Genomic DNA, 20,088 nt, shown 5'->3' on the forward strand with positions numbered 1-20,088 from the left:
GTTGTTGGTACCTATATAGTAGTTGTTGATATGGTGGGCCACGTACCTAGTACCTAAGTTACCGTGGGGGCCAAAAGTCTGAATACATGGCACAATATACCACCAAAGTACCGCTAACATAAATACTCCAACGTGATTGATTACCCAGCTGTCATGTCAGGACAAGCTAAATCTTGGATCCTAATCGGACCTTAAAGAGTACTTTTTAGCTATTCATAACGTAACCACTTTTAAGTTATAATGAACCAAAACTTACATATAACTTTAATATACACTCCAAAGCCTGAGATAAGTATAAACTAAGGTTAGAGCAGTAGTTGAAGTAGTATCCTTTAAGGGGCGATAAGGATCTGACAGCTCGCTTATCAGTCACGTTATATATAAAGAAAGTATTTAACGGACCGCATTCCCGCTCCCCTTCAGCCTGTTCTTTCTTCCGCACTAACAACAACCCAATCCAACCGGCTCATCTCACCCCCTCTATCCGTATGATGGCAGAAGCAGCGCCATCCAACCCGGCTGCCCCCAGCTACGAGTGGCGCCTCAAACACGGCGGCGTGAGACCCTCCCCGCATATTCTACGCCTCCGCTGGCGCGCGTGGGAACCCCTTTCGGCCATCCGCGTGCTGGACGACGCCGCGGACGTGGGCTCCCCTCAACGGCCCTATGACCCGCACACGCACCCCATCGCGGCAGAGCCGCTCACTCGACCGCCCGTGTCGTCCATCGACGTTCACCTGGCCGACATGGACCTCTGGGCGCAGGACTGGCTGGACGAGCACGACCAGCACGGCGAGTGGGACGACGACGACGCCATCGCGGCCTTCGGCGCGCGCATGGTTGCCCCCGCGCCCGGCGACGCCGAGTGGTGCCTGGTCGAGGACCTGGCGGCCGCCGCTGGCACCGACCCGGGCGCCGACGGCTTTGAGATCCCGGCTGTCAGGCGCGTCCACTGCTGCGGGCTCGACCGGCCGTCTGACGCGCCGCCGCACGCGACGCTGCGCGCGTCGGCCGAGGGACCGGGAGGGGTGCTCACCATCGGCGACTGGATCGCCGGCGTGCACGCGCTGCTCGAGCGGCAGCGGGCCGACGTCCTAGCCTCGCGCGGCCAGATGCATGCGGACTGCGGCGAGCCCGTCGTGCTCCCGGACGAGGTCGTGTACGTGGATCCGACCGTGTCCTCGGCCAGCGTCTTCCTCAAGGGCGAGCGGGACGTGGGCCTCCGGTCGGTGATCCCGGACCCGGTCGCCGAGCCCCACGTGCGCATCTCGGGGTGGGAGGGCTTGTGGACGTCGTGGGCCGACGAAGCGAGGACGAGGGCCGGCGGACGGGCGCCCCCGCCGCAAAGCTAGTATTAGTACCTAGCTGGTCAACAAACAGGATTTTATTATTATACAGAGGTACCTGACTTACCCCGCTCACCCTGCTCACTCAAGTCGCGCAACCTTAAGGCGGCGGGTGAGCTGGTTGCACTCGAGTGAGATAGTGGCAGGTCAGCGTTCAACAATGGCCGTCTACAGAGGCATTGTTCGCAATCACCCGGCCAGGATATTGTGGCTCGCAGGACATTGCCACTACACAAAGCACAAAACATAATAACCATGGGTTAGACCGAGATATGAACGGAATGTATGCGGGTTGTTATATCGTGATCTTCTGCTCTTAGCCGTCTAAAATACACACCAGAAATTTCTCTACAACCCGCCCGGTTTCGATATTCATCATGCAATCTTCTCTGTCGCCCCATTTTGGACACTCATGCAAATAGCAGCGTACAAATTCGGACAGTCTCGGCCAAGGTCCATTAAAAGAAACGGCGAACAGGCACAACCATGAGGTATACAATCAACGGGAGAATGAGGGCGACAGGACAGAGCATCCAGTCCCAGTGCACCAAGAAGGTAACTTGACTGACGAACATCGTGCCTCGGAAGCGGCTACCCTCTGTGTGTTCGTTGTTGTTCAGGCGTATGTCGTTTGTCATGCTCCTCGTGAGCCGCTCCATCCAAGTATCCACGTTGTCAAACCCGGCGTGCATGCCTTCGGCGTAGTCAGATATCGACATGGAGACAACGCCCAAAGCATCCCCAACGCTAACATTTCCCACAATAACTTCCTTCGCGTAGCTTCTCATGGCATAAACTTGCATAGGGCCCATCTCATACAGCCCGTTAGCCTCGGTGTTGAAATCAAAGGGAATGTTCGTGAATGTGACATTGCTGCCATCAGGATAAGAGCTTCCGGATATCTCACTCCAAGTATCAACCACACTGTCTTTGAGCTCTCCCAACTCTACGCTGACATTGTGAGCCTGTAGGCAATACCAAATGGTGCACTCAGTAGCCAGAGACTCTTTCAGCGTCGCTTGCGGCAGCTTGCTACTCGGAACCCCCAAAGCGCTGAACTCGGCGATGAGGTTGGACGCGTCCGACTTGACCATACGAGGAATCGAGGAGTCGAAGACACGGCCTGAACCGTTGCCTATGGTGAACACAGTCATCGGTTCAGCATTTTCTCCTTTGTTCGCGTTGCACTTTCCGGAGAGCTGGCTACCATCTGGTGATGTTACGGTGCACATGGGCGGAGGGCCTCGGCTGACGTGTATCTCGTCTGTGAGATTTACGCAAGAACCGCAGACCCCAACCGTAGGAACGATGGGCCAGGTGCAACTCCCTGTTGGGCAATTAACTTGTGGAAACTCGATGCTTGGGGAGATGAATCCATTGTGCATGGCAAGTTTAGTCGCGGATCGAGGAGTCCCTGAGGTGACTGTCAGTAACTTGGCCGCCAAAGAACCTTACAACATTCCAAACGCCTCGAGTCACTCACAGGTGTCATTAAATACTTCCACGGAATTGGCCCATCTGCCTCTGGCGATAGCTCCGATCTTGGTCTGCGAAGGACTTTCAACTTGATCTACTTGCAGGGTAACCAAGTATTTCGCGGCGTTGTCACTGACTGTAGCTGTAAACGTCCAAAACAAAAAGATGGAGATTAGGTAGCTAGGATAATCGTCAGTGGTAATCCAGTATTCCAAACTTCGCAAGCCGACTGACAATGTCGTGGACCTCCAGATCCGCTTGACGGTTCCCCAGAAACCCTTTGAGGCCTCTTCGGGCAGCTCGGGGTCGCCTAGCCTGTGATACTGGTGCTTGTTGGGCATCCATCTTAGCTGGAAGCAGATGAAAAAAACGGCTGTCATGTAAAAATTTCGGAACCACGCCATTAGAATCTGTATGACACCGTCCAGTTTGAATAGGGGAAAGTGCCAGGCCTCTTGGGGTTTGCCATCGTATTGCTGTAATAAAATGGCCTGCGCAGCGAGAGATGCCAAAGCTAAAGTGCACAAACCAGCCTCCGCGCACCACATCACCCAAAACACTTTCTTGGGGCTTGGCCGTGGCTCCAGATCATGGTCGCTGGGTGACTCATCCGTACTACTTGCTTCGGAGCCAGATCCATGGCCATCTTCAGCGCTTATTTCATCATCTAAAACCTTCTGTCAATACGTTGACCAACTTAAGCCTATGATTCGGACAACAATGCCACGGTTGTCTTTGTTGGATGGATGTTGGGCAGTCGCTTTCCACTAACCTTGGAAGCCGTGTGAAATGTTCCGACGAACACACCCCGCCTGCTAATATCCTATGTCTGACAAAGACGCCTCTGTCGGCAGGAGTGGTTGATGTTCGTTCGGTAACATGGAACTGCAAGGATAAATCGTATTGAACACACTCAACTCTCCGAGGTGGGGCGAAAAAGTAGAAGGCTGATTGAAAGAACCATTTGGTTTTCAAAGGAGAAACCGTTGCATATTAATCCCTCTGTTCCATGTTTGAATGGTTGGTCTGGTACCATATCTCAGCCTGCTGAAGTGGCGGAGGCGCAGCATTGTATGCCAAGGTGGGATACGTGAATTTACCGTATGATAGGCCACCTAGCCCCCCTTATTTGCCGGTCACGAGCGCTTTCTGAATACAGATGTGAGAAATGGCACCTTCGCGTCTAAACGCTCATCAGCCCATGTCACTAGGTACACATGCTTAGGCGTGGGTAGCGGAGCCCAACACACTTCAGTCCTTTTGGTAGTTGTGCATCATTGGCCGATTATTAGCACTCTCTATTGGACGGTATACACCGCATCAGTACATATATGTCTCTACCTTGACTAGGTTGTCTTATCGCCGCAATCTCTTATAATTACCTACCCACGTTTTAATGCATCCATAGCAACGACTTACTTTGAAGACCACGGTATTCGATCATGCCGAGGTGGTCAACCTCGAGATATCCAAAAAGAAAGGACTGCCATGAGTTTATCGTTTGCCGCCACTACCCTTCACGGCTTTATTGTCCAAGGAGGAAAAGGAGAATCACTGGAAACGAGGTTGTTTTTTTCGAGGAACAGCGCTGTTATTTCTCGGGTTTTCATAAGGAAATGCTACTTTACAATCGCCACACAAATCTCTCCAATATCTACAAAGCAAAAAAAATGACTCGCAAAGTTTTGTCACGCTAGCATCGGCTCGACTTCCCATATCTCATGCCATCTTCCCCCACCCCCTTTTTTGGTTTCTGTTTTCAGTGACTGATGACCGCAGCCCAGCGTCTCCTGGGAAGACAGACCCGGCTCAATGTGGTATCGAACTTGCTGCTGCTGTGCGGGCAGGGCTGGCTCAGTCTTGCTGTCGCTGCCGCGAGAGTGCGCTTAAGCGCTCTGGGTGGGAGCGGGGGGAGCGCCCGAGGGAGGAGGGCCGGTAGGGGTGCCAGTGGGCTTGGGAGGGGGAGTGCCGCTGGGGGCAGCACCCTCAGCCCGAGCACCGCTGGGACGGGCACCACTGGGACGAGCACCGCTGGGGCGAGGGCCGGAAGGAGGAGTGCCAGAAGGAGGAACACCGGTAGGCTTAGTACCGGTGGGAGCAGCCTCGTCGGCACGCTTGGCGTTGGTGGGCTTGGGAGCGTCAGAGGGAGGGGTGCCGGAGGGAGGAGTGCCGGAGGGGGGGGCGCCGGAAGGGCGGCCACCCTCAGCCTGAGCACCGCTGGGACGGGGAGGAGGAGTGCCAGAGGGAGGAGCGCCAGTAGGCTTAACACCGGTGGGAGCAACCTTATCAGCACGCTTGGCGTTGGTGGGCTTGGGGGCGCCGCTAGGAGGAGCACCGGAGGGAGGAGTGCCGGAGGGAGGAGTGCCGGAGGGGGGAGCGCCGGAAGGACGTCCGCCCTGGGCCTGAGCACCGCTAGGACGGGGACCGGAAGGAGGAGTGCCAGAAGGGGGAGCGCCGGTGGGCTTAGCACCGGTGGGAGCAGCCTCATCGGCACGCTTGGCGTTGGTAGGCTTGGGAGCGCCGCTAGGAGGAGCACCGGAGGGAGGAGTGCCAGAGGGAGGGGCACCGGAAGGAGGAGCACCAGAAGGACGACCACCCTGGGCCTGAGCGCCGCTGGGACGGGGACCGGAAGGAGGAGTGCCAGAGGGAGGGGCTCCAGAGGGAGGGGCGCCGGTGGGCTTAGCACCAGTGGGAGCGGCCTCATCAGCGCGCTTGGCGTTGGTAGGCTTGGGGGCACCAGAAGGAGGAGCTCCAGAAGGAGGAGCGCCAGAAGGAGGGGCGCCGGAAGGACGTCCGCCCTGGGCCTGAGCGCCGCTGGGACGGGGACCGGAAGGAGGAGTACCAGAGGGCGGGGCACCAGATGGAGGGGCGCCGGAAGGAGGAGCGCCAGTCGGCTTAGCACCGGTGGGAGCAGCTTCGTCAGCGCGCTTGGCGTTGGTAGGCTTGGGAGCACCAGAAGGAGGAGCACCGGAAGGAGGAGTGCCGGAAGGAGGGGCGCCGGAAGGACGTCCACCCTGGGCCTGAGCGCCGCTGGGACGGGGGCCGGAAGGAGGAGTACCGGAGGGAGGGGCGCCAGACGGACGGCCACCCTCAGCTTGAGCACCGCTGGGGCGAGGAGGAGGAGTACCGCTGGGGGGAGTTCCGCTAGGGGGAGTGCCGCTGGGCGGGGCGCCGGAGTTCTGGCGACGGTTCATCATGCCGCGGCGGCGTTGCTGGGCCGGGGGAGTGCCGGTGGGTGGGGCGCCGCTAGGGGGCGGGCCGGTGGGCTTGAAGGTGCCATCGGGGCGGGGAGGAGGGGTGCCGCTCGGGGGGGCTCCACTGCCATGAGGGTGGGGAGCGAGGCCGGTGCCGGATGGGGCGGGTCCAGAGGCCTGGGGCGCCGGCGCCGCGTGGCCGATGGCCGCAATTGCGGTGACAAGGGCGAAAATGAGGTTAGAACGCATCCTGGCGACTAGGTGAAGATGAAAGAGTTGCAAAAAAAAGGTGACTGTGGAGGAAAAAAAGAAGCTTTGTGGGTGAAAGGAAAACTTCGATGAAAAAAAAAATCGAAGTTGCTGAAGAGATGAGAGAAGAGATGAGTGTGGTGAGGATGAGAGAAAAAAGAGTCTGGATTTGTTGGAAACCATACACGCTTATATCGTTTCCCGGACCCAGCTTGATGATGACGGCTGTCAACTCAACATGCACAAGTATAGCACGTCTTCATGCCTAGGAGTTGACGACAACGCAGCTCGGCTCCGCAATCAACCCCATGGCTCCATCGCGGCCTGGGCCCGCCGGACAATACTCCGTGGCACTATGCACGAGAAGCACTGAGAAAGCCCTGCCGCCCATGGGACTAGGTAATGCTTGACTGAACATAGTAGGGAACAGTTTGGGTGGCATGTACGCTTGCGCGGCTTCCCGTCTTCGTCCATCGCTCCCCAACCCTAGTAGCGGCAGTATCAACTAGAGTGAGATGGCTCCATGGGCCTTCATGGGTGCACCAGGGCTGTCCTCAGCAGCTCATGAATAGGAGGTGTTCATCGGGTCTAGTGCGTCTGAAAGTTTGGATCAATTGGCCTTCAGAGATCGTTTGTTTCGAAACGCCTGGTTTAGATGGCTTTGCACTTGTCAAGACCGTCGTCTAGCTTGCCCCATGCTCGAGACACCCCTGTGGCTAGGACACGCAAGCCCGCCCACTTCCCGAATTGAGAGCCGGGTAGCGCCCCGAAGGGCTGGCCAGCACCCCAGGGCCAGGGGCGGACGAATCAACCGCATTGAGGAACGTGGCAAGAGAACCGGCGTCGACGCACAATCGACTACACTTTATCCTCAATTTGCTTGCATATGGTGGTAAATCGACGAAACATCGGACGATGATGGCCGAGTTTTCCCAAATGAGCTGTCCGGAATTGCCTTGGGCCTTTGGGCGGACTGGACAGAAATGCGCCATTGAGATAATGGGAGAAAGGGTGGAAGAAATTCGCCAACGATGGACGATCCCATGCCCTCCTCTTCTCCCTTACATCACACCCCTCGAGGATGACGTGGACGGCTCTTCCACAACAAAGCCGTACGTACTCGTACGTTGTACGTATTCGTACGTTGCGTCTATTCTTGGAAAGAACTGGTTCGTGACAAAGTTGAGCCCATCCCAACTTGGCTTGCCGCTTGCCGCTTGACGTGCTGCAGTGGAACTGGCGAAAAGGCTTCTGTGGAGTGCAGGTGATGAAACCATTAGCTCGGGCAAGGCAACGTACACCACAATCAATTTGATTCAAGCTCACCAAGAGCGTCGATCAATCGAAATGTGGAATAAGAAAATGGGCATGGTTCATGTCGAGATCCCGCGCGTCGAACCAATCACTGGCGCCTGTGCCGCGCAACTTTAGCTTCATGCACGTGAAGCATAATTGACGAGAGTTATCGCACCATTACGGAGAATACCTTGCCATGTTCAGATCGACCGCTAAAAGTTTCTCCATCCAATAGTTTCCAGTTTTGTGGGTTTCTCTTTTGATGACGATTTCCTATTGTGTAGTATAGGAGTGTTGCAACGGGGGTTGCCGTTTGATGCTTCAGGGTCGATCTGGCGAGGTCCGGAAACGGCCTCATCTCAGTCCTTGGATCTGCAGCAAGATCCTGTTCGTTTCTTCTTCTTCAGTTAAAATTCAGGAAGGCTCATTTCCGATCATGGATGAAGGAAAGTGATTGCACGTACGGAGGACAAGCTCCGTCCCGGCGTTTCTTCTTGCCTTCCAGCACTGAAGCCATCGCCGGCGATGGGCACGTAATTCCACCAGTCTCTCGTACCGTAGGCGGGAGGGTCTTGAGAAGAAACATGCTCTCCGGTATAATATGGCTAAGGAACTAAACATTCCGGAATGTCGAGACCCCATTGGTGGTTCTATTTTGAATTTCCAGGTTCCTGGAAGTATCGGCCAGCTGACGTGGAGACGATGATCAATTCCAAACCGCAGGGCGAGGCCTGAACGCCCAATGGCCCCTCATAACTTTCTTAATCGATGATCCTTGGACAAGTCAACAGTTAAGCTATCAAACATGATAGCAGTATCATCAGAGCAAGAGCTTGGCTTGAGCTGAGGTTTGTGCAGGCAAAGGTGAGGCTGTTCCCTCCGACTCCGGACAAGCCGATTGTGAATGGTTTAGAATATTTCTGGCGAGACATAACAGAAAACATTCATGTCTACATTTGGTCTGGAAAGCGGTTCTGGGTATCATGTGTTGCATCACAATTCACAGTTGATGTTCATCGTGGTGCCCACTGCAAGCTGATAGCCCACTAATCAGGCCCATCCAGCTCTTACAGCTCCGTCAGCTCGAAACAGCGGGGGCCCTCCCCCTGAGACGGCGCATTAGAGCCCTATGGCATTCCAAACGGACAGCGTAAGCCCTTCTGAACTCGGGCTCCTACTGGCTCCCTCCAGCGTCGAGTGCAGGGACAGCCCGACCAGACATGTCCGAAAGCTTATTGGCTCAGCCCCTTATTCCCTCCCCGTTCCGGCCTGTGGGGCCGGCCCGAGGGCGTGTGCGCCGCCCGCGACTGAATTTTTCTTTCCGTGGCACGGCGCAGCCTCAACCGCCACATCACGCACCCCAAAAACTCACCCACATACCTCCCTGCCCTTACCTCCCCCCCCCCCCCTCTCTCTCTGCCCTTGCTTCGCTCCGAGGCGCCGGCGTGGCGATGCCTTCTCCGGCACTCGGGTTGCACAGCCTGTCTCTCGGATTTGCCGGCGCAGTCAACTTCCTCCGCGCCTCAGTGCTCGCAACCTCGCTGTGCCTCATTCTCACCCTTCTCATCGTCATCGGCTACCGTCTGCTTCTTCACCCCCTTGCCCGCGCCCCCGGCCCCAGGCTGGCCGCGATATCCAACGTCTGGTACGCTTACCATGCCCGCAATGGCCGCATGCTCGAACTGGGCAAGACGCTTCACAAACGCTACGGCCCGGTCGTCCGCGTTGGCCCAAATGAGGTCTGGTTCGACTCTGTAGATGCATTCAAGCACATTTACCGTGGGTTCACCTACCGCTCACAACAAAGCGTGTACAGGCAATGTTAATTTGTGTGTAGGGGCCGGCAGCGGCTACGAGAAGTCGGATTTCTACCGTATGTATTTGCACACCCCCTGATACGTTGCAGTTACCTTACATCGCCTCGACAGTGTCAACCGCGCTTCAACGACCAGACATTACTTTCACCCCCTTTCCAACCTTCACGTCCCCAGACACACTAGACCTGCTCTCCGAGCGTGATACGCATCGCTATCGTCTACAGCGCCGTCAGATCGGGCCTCTTTACCAAACCGCCTACCTAAAACGCCACGAACCAGCCCTCGACGCCGTATTGGCCCGGGTCATTACCACCCTCCGCTCCCTTGACGGCGCCGAGATTGACCTGAAGGAATGGATGCACATCATCGTCGTCGAGTCCCTCTCCGCCATCGTCCTCTCCTGGTCTCCGGGCTACCTGCGCGACAAGACGGACCACGCTTCCAGCAGCCATGGCTACCTCGGCTGGCGGCGCAAATCAGTCTTTGGACTGTTTCCCCTGGCCGTCAAGGCAGAGCTGCTCTCCAAAACCTTTGGGAGAAACTTTGCGAACCTCTGGCGCGTGACCTACAAGACGCCGAAGAATTTCAAGCCCTTTTTCACTGGGGTGTACAGACAAATCTCTCGGAGGGTCACGTCCGCCCTGGCCAACAAGCCCGTCGCCAAAAACGACCGGAAGGAAGACTTCCTCACCGACCTGATCCAGCTCCACAAGGACAAGCCCGACTTCACGGAGACGTACCTCCGCCGCATGGCCATCACCAATTTCGGGGCTGGGCACGAGACAATGTGCTCGGCGCTGACCTCCATCATGGCCATGATCGGATCCCACCCTGCAGCGCAGCGACGGGTGTCGGACGAAGTCCGCACGGCGACAGAGGACCCAAAGGTCTACGACAACGCCGTCCGCCTGGACTACACGCAGGCGGTCATCAAGGAGGCCCAGCGACTGTACCCTGTCCTCGGGATGGCTCTGCCCCGCACGGTACCCCCCGAGGGCCTTGCCGTCCACGGCCAATTCTTCCCTCCCGGTACGACAGTCGGGTGCAACCCTGTCTCCCTGCACAGAAGCGCGAAAATCTTTGGGGAGGACGCGGAAGAATTTAACCCGGATCGCTGGCTTGACGGAGCGAGAGACGCCAAAGCCATGGAACGGTTTAATCTAACTTGGGGAGGGGGCGGAAGGATGTGCCCCGGGAGACACCTTGCGGAGCTGGTGGTTTACAAAACGATCCCTGCCCTGCTGGAGCACTTCGACGTTGAGGTCACCATGCCGCCAGAGGACGAAATACAGTACTACTTCATGGCAATGCTCACGGGCGTGAAAGCCCGGTTCCTGCCCCGGAAGAAGAGCAACTGATGCTAGTGGCAAGACTACGTCATGAACTGGCAGAGTAAACTTTCACTGTGGCTATCAGGGGGTGCTCGTTGTTCGCGGGATCAGGGTCTGTAGGAAGAACTAGCGGGTGGACGTAGCAGCGACGCATGAGAAATGAGACCAATGAAGCGGGTGAACATCATGACACTATACCAAGGTAAAATAGAGGGGGAGATAAGCCTACGGGGCGAAAATGAACAAAAGAAACACACAACAGTATCACAAAAATATTGCTCCTCCGTGATCCTTGCACCTCCCCGCCAAAGCCGATTGCATGGGCGTACCGCGTCATCTACACCTCGCCTCCTCCAGCGGCCATCGCTTCATACTTGGCCGCATTTAGAAGGAACGTCATGTACCCCACAGCGCTCTCCTGAATCGAGTCATGGTACTGCTTGCTTGTAGGATAGTACGAACAGCCACCTCTAAGCGCAACGTTGTAGGCCTCCTCCTCGGACGCACCGAGACTCAGCTTGAAGGAGTAGGTCTTGCCCAGGCGGTCGTTGACAATGTGCCGACTGTAGACCCAGTCGATGGCCGACCCAGACGCAGCCGGCGGGCTCTTGCCCTCGGCCCGAAGAGCAGAAGCATCCTTGAAAGGCGCACCGGTCACGTTCGACATCTGGGCCGCGACATTAGCCGCGACGTCGCGGTAGACGCTCAAGTCCTTCGGGACCATGTACTCCCCGTAGCCCGCGGCCAGGTCACCGCGCTTGCCGTCGAACCTTCTATTGCGCCAGTTCTGCTCGGGGTTGGTGGCCTGCAGGACGGCGTGGGTCCACGGGTGCGTGATGACGCGGTTCCCGGAGTGTACATCGAGGAACCAGCGGATCTGCGCGTGCGTGTTGAAGACCCAGGCCACGTTCCGCGACTCGGCCTCGGAGAAGGGCCCGCGGCCGTGGAAGAGCTCGTGCGAGGGGTTGTCGGAGGAGACGTCGCCGGCCCTGTCGCTGAAGACGCGGCGGTAGTCCCAGGCGAAGTTGTAGTTACGGTCGACGTTGACGCCCATGCCGTCCAGGGTGAAGGGGTGCCGCCGGCTGGTCCAGTTGAGGTTCTTGCCCCAGCAGTTGTTCCACCGCTGGTCCCAGACCAGGCCGTCGGGGTTGACCACGGGGAACAGGATGATGCCCAGCGAGAGGACTCGGCGGACCTGGCCGACGGTGAATTTTATGGCATTGTACTGGAGGTCCTCGTTGTGCTTGTTGGCCCAGAGCAGGTCGGAGATGAAGTAGATGAGGCTGTCCGGGCCGCCGCGCTCGCGACCATTGGCGCCAGCGGTGAGAAAGGCGCGATGGGATCTGGTGCCGCGTCTTCCGGTGCTGTTGTTCCGGGGGACGAAGCCGACTAAAGACTTGTGTCCCCAGTAGGACTCGTGAGGAGCGTGGATCAACTGGACGCCGTATTCTTTTCCGAGTCCATGCAGTGCCGACTCGACCTCGCGTGCATTGAGGATGGTGCTGTAGTCGAACTTGTGCACCGTCTGATTGACTCCGAGGCCGGTGGGGAAGACAGCACCGTTGTCGAAGCGGTCTACAGTGCCGATGGGAGCTGTGTCGTGTAGACGCTGGTCTTTGAGAGACTTGCCGGAAGTGATTGCAATAGCAATAAGCTGGGCTATTCTCTTGAATGAGTTTACAACTGGCTTATGGGCTCCCATTGTGAGGGTGGAAGCATTCTTGGCTGAAGTTGATGTATAGTACGCAGAGGATAATACAGAGACTTTATCGGCTCCTAAAAAGAATGCCAGCTTAGATTGTGGTTTTTTTGGGAATATGACCTATATATGAGCGAGACCGCGAAGGGTTTCATATCAACGGAGTTCAAGGTTCTCAATATACTCGTTGGCGAAATCTTTGTGGAAATAACCAGAGAGGTTGCCCGTCAATTTCCATAAGAATATTGAAATATTCAACTGCATATACGAGAAACCGTAAAAGGTTACAAACTTGCATACAAAGTCACCAAAAGAAGCAAAATCTGTTATTTGAAAAAACTATTTGTATTTATAGGGCAAGGTTTTAAGTAATTAGAGGCATTCTTTCCATGATTTTTTTTGGATTATTAGAGTATGAATTGAATTAGTTGGCAATACTTGGCAATGGAAAGAAACTACGAGAGCAAGCAAGATCAACGATGGGGATATCGAATCTACAATAATGAGCTCTTGTCGTCCTCTTCTTTATAATTATAGCTTGAGTTAACACTAATAAAAACATCTCACACAAACATTCTGTGATATCCTTTACAAAGAAGTAAGAAGCACTCGTTGAAGCAGCGGCTCAAGGTTGTCGTTAGCCGTTGAGGTGGCGGAGTTGGAGACTCAACAGCCAAGACACCAGCGCCATACTGAAGCATGGAAAATCCAAAATTTCCACGAATGGTGCATTCGTAGATTATGGAGTAGAAAGTCCACTGCATTAAAGTGTGAGTTCAAGGGAACCGTGGATTACAAAAACCAAAGGCCGCTCTTCATCGCGACTTTGGGATAGTGCTACAGTGCTGGAATTACAGTGCTCGGCTCGCGAGTACGGAGTACAAGGTACTTGATTACCTGGAGAAACGGTGCATCCGATGTCCCGCGGTCCCCCAACCCCACACTGCAGACTCACCAGTCACATCCTTGGGTTCGGGGGGTGGCACTGGCCCGGCTAGCGCAGCAATCCACATCCCACCCTGAAGCCAAATTCCCATTTGCAACGTCGCCAGCCCGAGCATCACCACAAGAACCACCCGCCATATACCCCAGTCGGCTCGATAGCCGCAATCGCCCACCATGGTTCTTCAAGATCTCGGCCGTCGCATCAACTCGGCCGTCTCGAATCTCACCCGAGAGGCCAACCTCGACGAGAAGGTGCGTCTCCATACCCGCAGACCCGTCGGTCGCATCGCCACCCGTTGGATGCACGGGGACGCGCAGCTACTGACTCTTGATCAACCTCGCAGGCTTTCGATGGCATGCTCAAGGAGATTTGCGCCGCCCTGCTCGAAGCCGACGTCAACGTCCGCCTCGTCGGCCAATTGCGAAAGTCCATCAAAGCCACCGTCAACTTCAAGGAGCTCCCGCCCGCCGTCAACAAGAAGCGCCTCATCCAAAAAGCCGTCTTCGACGAGCTCGTCAAGCTCGTCGACCCCCATGCCGAGCCCTTCAAGCCCAAGAAGGGCAAGTCCAACATCATCATGTTCGTCGGTCTGCAGGGTGCCGGTAAGACGACGACATGTACGAAGCTCGCACGACACTACCAGGCGAGAGGGTTCAAGGCCTGCCTGGTGTGCGCCGATACCTTCCGTGCCGGTGCCTTCGACCAGCTGAAGCAGAACGCGACAAAGGCCAAGATCCCCTACTACGGCTCGTTGACGGAGACGGATCCCGCCGTGGTCGCGAGGGATGGTGTGGAGAAGTTCAAGAAGGAGAAGTTTGAGATCATCATCGTCGACACGTCGGGTAGACACAGGCAAGAGGAGGCGTTGTTCCAGGAGATGGTTGATATCCAGACGGCGGTGCGGCCCGACGAGACCATCATGGTGCTCGACGCATCCATCGGTCAGCAGGCCGAGTCGCAGGCCAAGGCGTTCAAGGAGGCGGCGGACTTTGGAGCCATCATCATCACCAAGACGGACGGCCACGCCCACGGCGGTGGTGCCATTTCCGCCGTCGCAGCGACACACACCCCGATCGTCTTCATCGGTACCGGTGAGCACATGCTCGACTTCGAGCGCTTCGCGCCGCAACAGTTTGTGTCGAAACTCCTGGGCATGGGCGACATGGCCGGTCTCGTGGAGCACGTGCAGAGCCTGAAGCTGGATCAAAAGGACACGATAAAACACATCACGGAGGGAATCTTCACGGTCCGGGACTTGAGGGACCAGCTCTCCAACATCATGAAGATGGGCCCGCTATCCAAGATGGCCGGCATGATCCCCGGCATGAGCGGCATGATGCAGGGCATGGACGACGAGGAGGGCAGCGCCAAGCTCAAGCGCATGATCTACATTTGCGACTCGATGACGGACAAGGAGCTCGACTCGGACGGCAAGCTCTTCATCGAACAGCCGACGCGCATGACGAGGGTGGCCCACGGATCGGGAACGTCGGTGCGCGAGGTCGAGGACCTGCTGACGCAGCAGAGGATGATGGCCGGCATGGCCAAGAAGATGGGCGGCAACATGAAGAACATGCAGCGCGCGCAGTCGGCCATGGCCGGCGGCAACAAGGCGCAGCAGCTGGCGGCCATGCAGAAGCGGCTGCAAAGCATGGGCGGCGCCGGTGCCGGCGGCGGAATGCCGGACATGGGCAGCCTCATGAAGATGCTTGGCGGCGGCGGCATGGGCGGCGGCGGCGGCGGAATGCCCGACATGCAGGCGATGATGCGGCAGATGGGCATGGGCGGCGGCATGCCCGGTATGCCCGGTGCGCCGGGAGGTGGCCGAGGGCGGCGAGGCTAGATTGGGGAAGGGGTGGTGGAGGGGTGATGATGTCAAGAAGATGTCCGTACAAATGATATTTCGTCGACAAGCGACTGAAAGTGGAGATATGGATGAAGACATGACAGTAACTGGAGTCGCCGGGGCGGGACCACATTCGGAGCCCTCTTGTTCTTAGGCTTGGCGTTTGGTAGGGAGGAGGGCGGAATACAAACATACAAACAAGAAGCTCTCTCGAACCTCGGAACACCATCGACATTTTTGACGCATCGACATATATTCTTGACGCAACCGACGCGCCGGCAACCGCCTGGTTTGTCCCGGGCAAACCTGTATTGGAGCAGACGCTGCCTGCAACGGGCATTGATAACCACTGACAGCTGGCACGCGGCCATCGGTTTTGGCAGAAGGATCGGGGATCCTCGCAGTGCGCCGCGCAATGCGCCGCTTCACGGTGGAGAGGCTCCACGGGGGGCGTGTGATGTTTTCGAGAGTCTCCCCCCATCTGTGACGGAGAATTTCGACCGGCGCCGTCGATCCCCAAACGAGCCAAGCCCGCGACCAAGCCGACGCAGGACACGGGACATGGCCGGACGGTGCCGTGCTAGCCAGGCGAGCCATGGCGAACGAATCGAGATGGTGGCATGGCCAAAACGAGCAGGACGACCTGCAAGCGCGCGCCGCCATGATAAGACAGGAACAGGGGCCGATGTTTTGGAAAAGAAGAAGAAGAAAAAATTGGATAGTGGCCGCAATCAGCAGGCAAATCCAGCCAGCTAGGGGAGAAATAAAAAATAACATAAAATAAATCTCACGCTTGAAACCCCCCGCGGGCTGGCCACGGGACTCTTTGATTGGCGTCGAACATGGTGTGCGGCGATTCGCAGGGCCGGGGGAGGATTTGGTGTGAGATGACGTCGGTGAGCTCCGCTGCCACGGCCCTCGCTCGACGCGGACGAGTCGAATCCTTCTATTTTCTGCATGGGCGTCCGGAGATTTGAGGATAACCATTATGCGAGAATACTGATTGTTTCAATATCACCTCGCCGAATGACCCTGGGTATCTTCCCGCGTTGTGTCTGCCATGCTAGTTGACCTCGGGAAATTCAAGTGCGTGTGTTGGTCGTGTAAAATGATTCGCAAACCTCCAATAGCATCGAATGGTGGGTGGATCGGGCATATACTGGATCATCGGTCGTATTCTTCCCTCTTTGGCTACATCTAGCAAAACCTTTACCATTGTATCTGAATGCCTTGCCTCTACCGGCTTTAACGCAGGGCGCCTACCTCCTACCAAGGCGTTAGTCCTAGTATGAGGTGAACCGAGAAGGATGGAAACAGCCATCAATCGTTCAGGATTGGTTTACTAGCCACGAAGGGGTGTAGTGGCCAGTCTTTACCCTAGAGCTAGATTTATTGGCACGGCCGAACCAACACACGACTTCCAAGACTTCCAAGACTTTTAAGACATACAAGACTTTTAAGACTTCCAAGTTTGGCCCAAGGGAAGGAAAGGTGCGCCCGAATGGGTGATTTGCATGTTTCGGATTTTCAATCGATTCAAAGTAGCATCCCGGGCCCTCGTAGACTACGAAGGGTACATTATGAGTTGGTTTAGCATCACGAAGAGCAATGAAGTTGAAGACACTGCTAGTCTCAGAGTCTTCTCAATTGCATCAACACAGCACAGATGCTGGAAAAGAAAAAAGATGAAAAAAAGAAAAAAAGACAAGATTTCAGGCACCTCGGCCGAGAAGGAATGTAAGCAGGGCCACTAGATTCCCGCTGAGGATGGTGCCAAATTGGAAAACAGTAAACGACACGCCGCTAACGGTCAACGCGACGCTGACCGGACATTTCTCGTCCCAGCGTCTTTCGCTCTGATTGGTATCATCCGCCACAGATCAGTCGCCGGCCCAGGTTGTCACGGCGGACCGCCCCGATGAAAGGGCCATCAGAGGTGGACTTGTCGGGCTCCACCGATGGCAACGCAACGGATGGCCGCGTGTTGCGGAGAGTAGTGTGTCTGCGATCGGCGGAATGCTTGCAAACCGTCGTCTGTGAGGTTTGGGGGGCCATCGATGGGAAGTCCTGAATCTGCACTACCTATTACCGGGAGTAGTAGAAGCGTCGACATGCCATGCACTCATACTAGCCTCATATGCTCGTGTGCCGTGGCTTGCTTCTGCCCATCCAAAGTCCAGGCCTTTTCCAATCTCGCAAGCGCGGGCCCTCTGATTGGCCGGGTCGGCTCTGGAGTGCCGAGACAGGGGGGTTCGAGGACGGGAACGGACCCGGCGCTGCCAAGGATGCCCACGCGTCGGGGGCGGGATGACGTCGAGGCGTCATTCTCTGCGAGAGTGGCTTGACACGCTTGAGTCGCTGTTGACATCTTCCTGTGGTTTGACAACAGGGATCTACAGCCACCCATGGTTTGTTTCTCTTTTTCGCTGCACCACCCATGAGCTGCCCCTCCTATGATGGATGTACGCTACATCGGTACACAAAAGTTCACAACCATGACATGACGGCACCGTCTCGACGGACTCCAGCGGGTATCCAGACTTCACTAGCCACAATCCGGGGTCTAGTGCGTAATAGCAACTCGCAACGCAAGGAACAGAGCCCGCAGCCCGATGCGAATCACCACGCCCTCTCTCGTTTGCTCTCCCCCCAAACCAAACAATCCCGGCCAGGAGCAGGGCCTGAAGAAATGAGCCCGCGGGCTGGAATGACATATGGGAAAGCCCACTTTGCCGCACGATGAAAAGTACACCGGGCAGAACATCTGCTGGCACTCGATCCCTCCCACCCCAGCCGCAGGTTTCCCTCCGTCTCAAATCGACGATGACCCCATTGTGACATTGGACCAAAAAAACATGACGTCAAGGAAACGACAAACGGCTCCCTTCTTCATGCCTGTAGCTGGCCTGGTGCCCAAGCACCACTACCTTATTGCTTAAGCTTAAAGTCGGCCTCTGCCCTCGCTCCCCTTCGACATTGAAGCCCAGTTCTGAAGTCAAGCCACCCCATCCATCTCACAGCTCGCCAAGAAAGTCTTGCAGCTCCCGGCAAGGCACAAGCTCAGCCATCCCGTCTTGGCATCCCTCTCTTGCGAGTCTTAGTCCAACGTCCAGCGTCCAGCGTCCAGCAGCAGTGCACCCGAGAGGAGCTCAGCAAAATAACCACAACCCACAATATCGCCATGGGTCTCTTTAACAAACGTCGCGAGGCGGCCCCGGCCCCCGGCCACACCGCCGGCCACCACAACGGCGGCGTCAGCAAGCGGCGCCAGCCCGCCGAGCCCTACACCATGTCCCGCCGTCCCAGCTTCGGGCAGTGGCTGAAGGGAACGCTGCTCGATATCATCACCATGATCTGCATGGGCGCCATCGGCCTCGGTGTAAGCCATCCCCCCAAAAACAAAAAGACACGAGGATCAGACCTCGCTCGCCGTGCATCACATACTAACAGAGCAACTGATAGATCTACATGGCCCCTCCCGCCCCGACCCGCTCCTTCGCCGTCACCTTCGCCGACGGCGAGGTCGTCTACCCGCAGTTCGCCTACCCCATGCGCAACGAGATCATCCCCATCTGGCTCGCCGCCTTCCTCGCCTCCGTCATCCCCATCTGCATCATCCTCCTCATGCAGATCCGCATCCGCTCCTTCTGGGACGTCAACAACGCCGTCATCGGCCTGCTCTACTCCCTCATCTGCGCCGCCGTCTTCCAGGTCTTCATCAAGTTCCTCATCGGCGGCCTGCGCCCCCACTTCCTCGAGGCCTGCCAGCCCGACCTCTCCCGCGTCACCAGCAGCCAGGGCGGCATCGCCCGCACCGGCTACAGCGCCGCCGGCTACCAGTCCCTGTACGTCACCCAGGAGGTGTGCACCGGCGACCCCAAGGAGATCAACGACGCCCTCGAGAGCTTCCCCAGCGGCCACACCACCGCCGCCTTCGCCGGCCTGGGCTACCTCTACCTCTACCTCAACGCGAAGTTCAAGGTCTTCTCCGACTACCACCCGGCCATGTGGAAGCTCATCATCACCTACATCCCCATCCTCGGCGCCGTGCTTATCGGCGGCGCCCTCACCATCGACGAGTTCCACAACTGGTACGACATCTTCGCCGGCGCCGCCATCGGCATCGTCTTCGCCTTCTCCTCCTACCGCATGACCTACGCCTCCATCTGGGACTTCCGCTACAACCACATCCCCCTGAACCGCGGCCAGGCCTTCCACTACGGCGCCGACGCCGAGCTGTACGACGCCGTCTTCACCCGCAAGGCCGGCTGGGGCACCCGCGGCGCGGGCGCCGGCGGCCTGATGGGAGAGAAGCACCACCACGGACACGGCCACGGCCACGGCGCCGCCACGGGCGTCAATGGCGCGGGCATGCACGGCGCGGGCGTCAACGACTACGGCGAGCCCGTCGGCACCCGCAAGGCCGTCGGCTCCGGGACCCGACACCCGGAGGCCATGGTCTAAGTCGCGTGCACCACGACCTTTTCCTCGCCCCTGAATAGCCTGCACAGCGTTCTGTGGCACCAGCACCCATTCACCGACCACCCCCTGTCGGGAGTAAACATCCCTGTAGGAGTGGTATCAGGAGCGATTGGAGTTTTGGACAGTTAATGAATTACGGCCTTGCTGAGAACAAACACAATACCCTACAGCAAAAGAGCTTTGTACGATTTGTAGTTTTAATGGAGAGATAACTTTTAATCAAAGTTGTAATACTGAATCGTTTCGTAATCACCGTGACTTATATGTTTGACAACATGTTATGCAACAGGTATGAGAAGAAGAAATTTAGCCAGTTAGCCTGGCATGGATACCATGAAGGGATTGTCTTGATGTCCTACAGTCAGTCAATAACGCATCGGGAGTTAAGATGCCAACCAAGTGTCTC

General features: G+C 56.8%; 7 protein-coding genes across 7 annotated transcripts; 4 read left to right on the top strand and 3 right to left on the bottom strand.

The window, feature by feature from the left end:
- Positions 1-488: 488 nt before the first annotated feature.
- EsH8_III_000136 (uncharacterized protein) lies at positions 489-1,352 on the top strand (the record flags this gene model as incomplete). Its single annotated transcript, XM_083261861.1, has 1 exon — positions 489-1,352. One exon carries the CDS (start codon positions 489-491, stop codon positions 1,350-1,352), a length of 864 nt encoding a protein of 287 aa, XP_083122348.1.
- A 452-nt stretch (positions 1,353-1,804) lies between these two features.
- EsH8_III_000137 (uncharacterized protein) lies at positions 1,805-3,370 on the bottom strand (the record flags this gene model as incomplete). The annotated part of the gene is made up of 3 exons (XM_083261862.1): positions 1,805-2,760; positions 2,830-3,002; positions 3,057-3,370. The coding sequence occupies 3 exons, from the start codon at positions 3,368-3,370 to the stop codon at positions 1,805-1,807; spliced, it is 1,443 nt and encodes a 480-aa protein (XP_083122349.1).
- A 1,338-nt stretch (positions 3,371-4,708) lies between these two features.
- EsH8_III_000138 (uncharacterized protein) lies at positions 4,709-6,265 on the bottom strand (the record flags this gene model as incomplete). Its single annotated transcript, XM_083261863.1, has 1 exon — positions 4,709-6,265. One exon carries the CDS (start codon positions 6,263-6,265, stop codon positions 4,709-4,711), a length of 1,557 nt encoding a protein of 518 aa, XP_083122350.1.
- Positions 6,266-9,012: 2,747 nt separating this feature from the next.
- On the top strand, positions 9,013-10,736 carry EsH8_III_000139 (cytochrome P450; the record flags this gene model as incomplete). Its single annotated transcript, XM_083261864.1, has 3 exons — positions 9,013-9,340; positions 9,399-9,434; positions 9,490-10,736. The coding sequence occupies 3 exons, from the start codon at positions 9,013-9,015 to the stop codon at positions 10,734-10,736; spliced, it is 1,611 nt and encodes a 536-aa protein (XP_083122351.1).
- Positions 10,737-11,046: 310 nt separating this feature from the next.
- Positions 11,047-12,411, bottom strand: EsH8_III_000140 (uncharacterized protein; the record flags this gene model as incomplete). Its single annotated transcript, XM_083261865.1, has 1 exon — positions 11,047-12,411. The coding sequence occupies one exon, from the start codon at positions 12,409-12,411 to the stop codon at positions 11,047-11,049; it is 1,365 nt and encodes a 454-aa protein (XP_083122352.1).
- Positions 12,412-13,527: 1,116 nt separating this feature from the next.
- EsH8_III_000141 (RNA-binding signal recognition particle subunit SRP54) lies at positions 13,528-15,197 on the top strand (the record flags this gene model as incomplete). The annotated part of the gene is made up of 2 exons (XM_083261866.1): positions 13,528-13,605; positions 13,698-15,197. 2 exons carry the CDS (start codon positions 13,528-13,530, stop codon positions 15,195-15,197), a joined length of 1,578 nt encoding a protein of 525 aa, XP_083122353.1.
- A 3,184-nt stretch (positions 15,198-18,381) lies between these two features.
- EsH8_III_000142 (phosphatidic acid phosphatase type 2/haloperoxidase) lies at positions 18,382-19,664 on the top strand (the record flags this gene model as incomplete). Its single annotated transcript, XM_083261867.1, has 2 exons — positions 18,382-18,579; positions 18,663-19,664. The coding sequence occupies 2 exons, from the start codon at positions 18,382-18,384 to the stop codon at positions 19,662-19,664; spliced, it is 1,200 nt and encodes a 399-aa protein (XP_083122354.1).
- Positions 19,665-20,088: the final 424 nt, after the last annotated feature.

The sequence above is a fragment of the Colletotrichum jinshuiense genome, chromosome 3 (genome assembly GCF_051148585.1).
Source record: "Colletotrichum jinshuiense chromosome 3, complete sequence".
Classification (NCBI taxonomy): domain Eukaryota; kingdom Fungi; phylum Ascomycota; class Sordariomycetes; order Glomerellales; family Glomerellaceae; genus Colletotrichum; species Colletotrichum jinshuiense.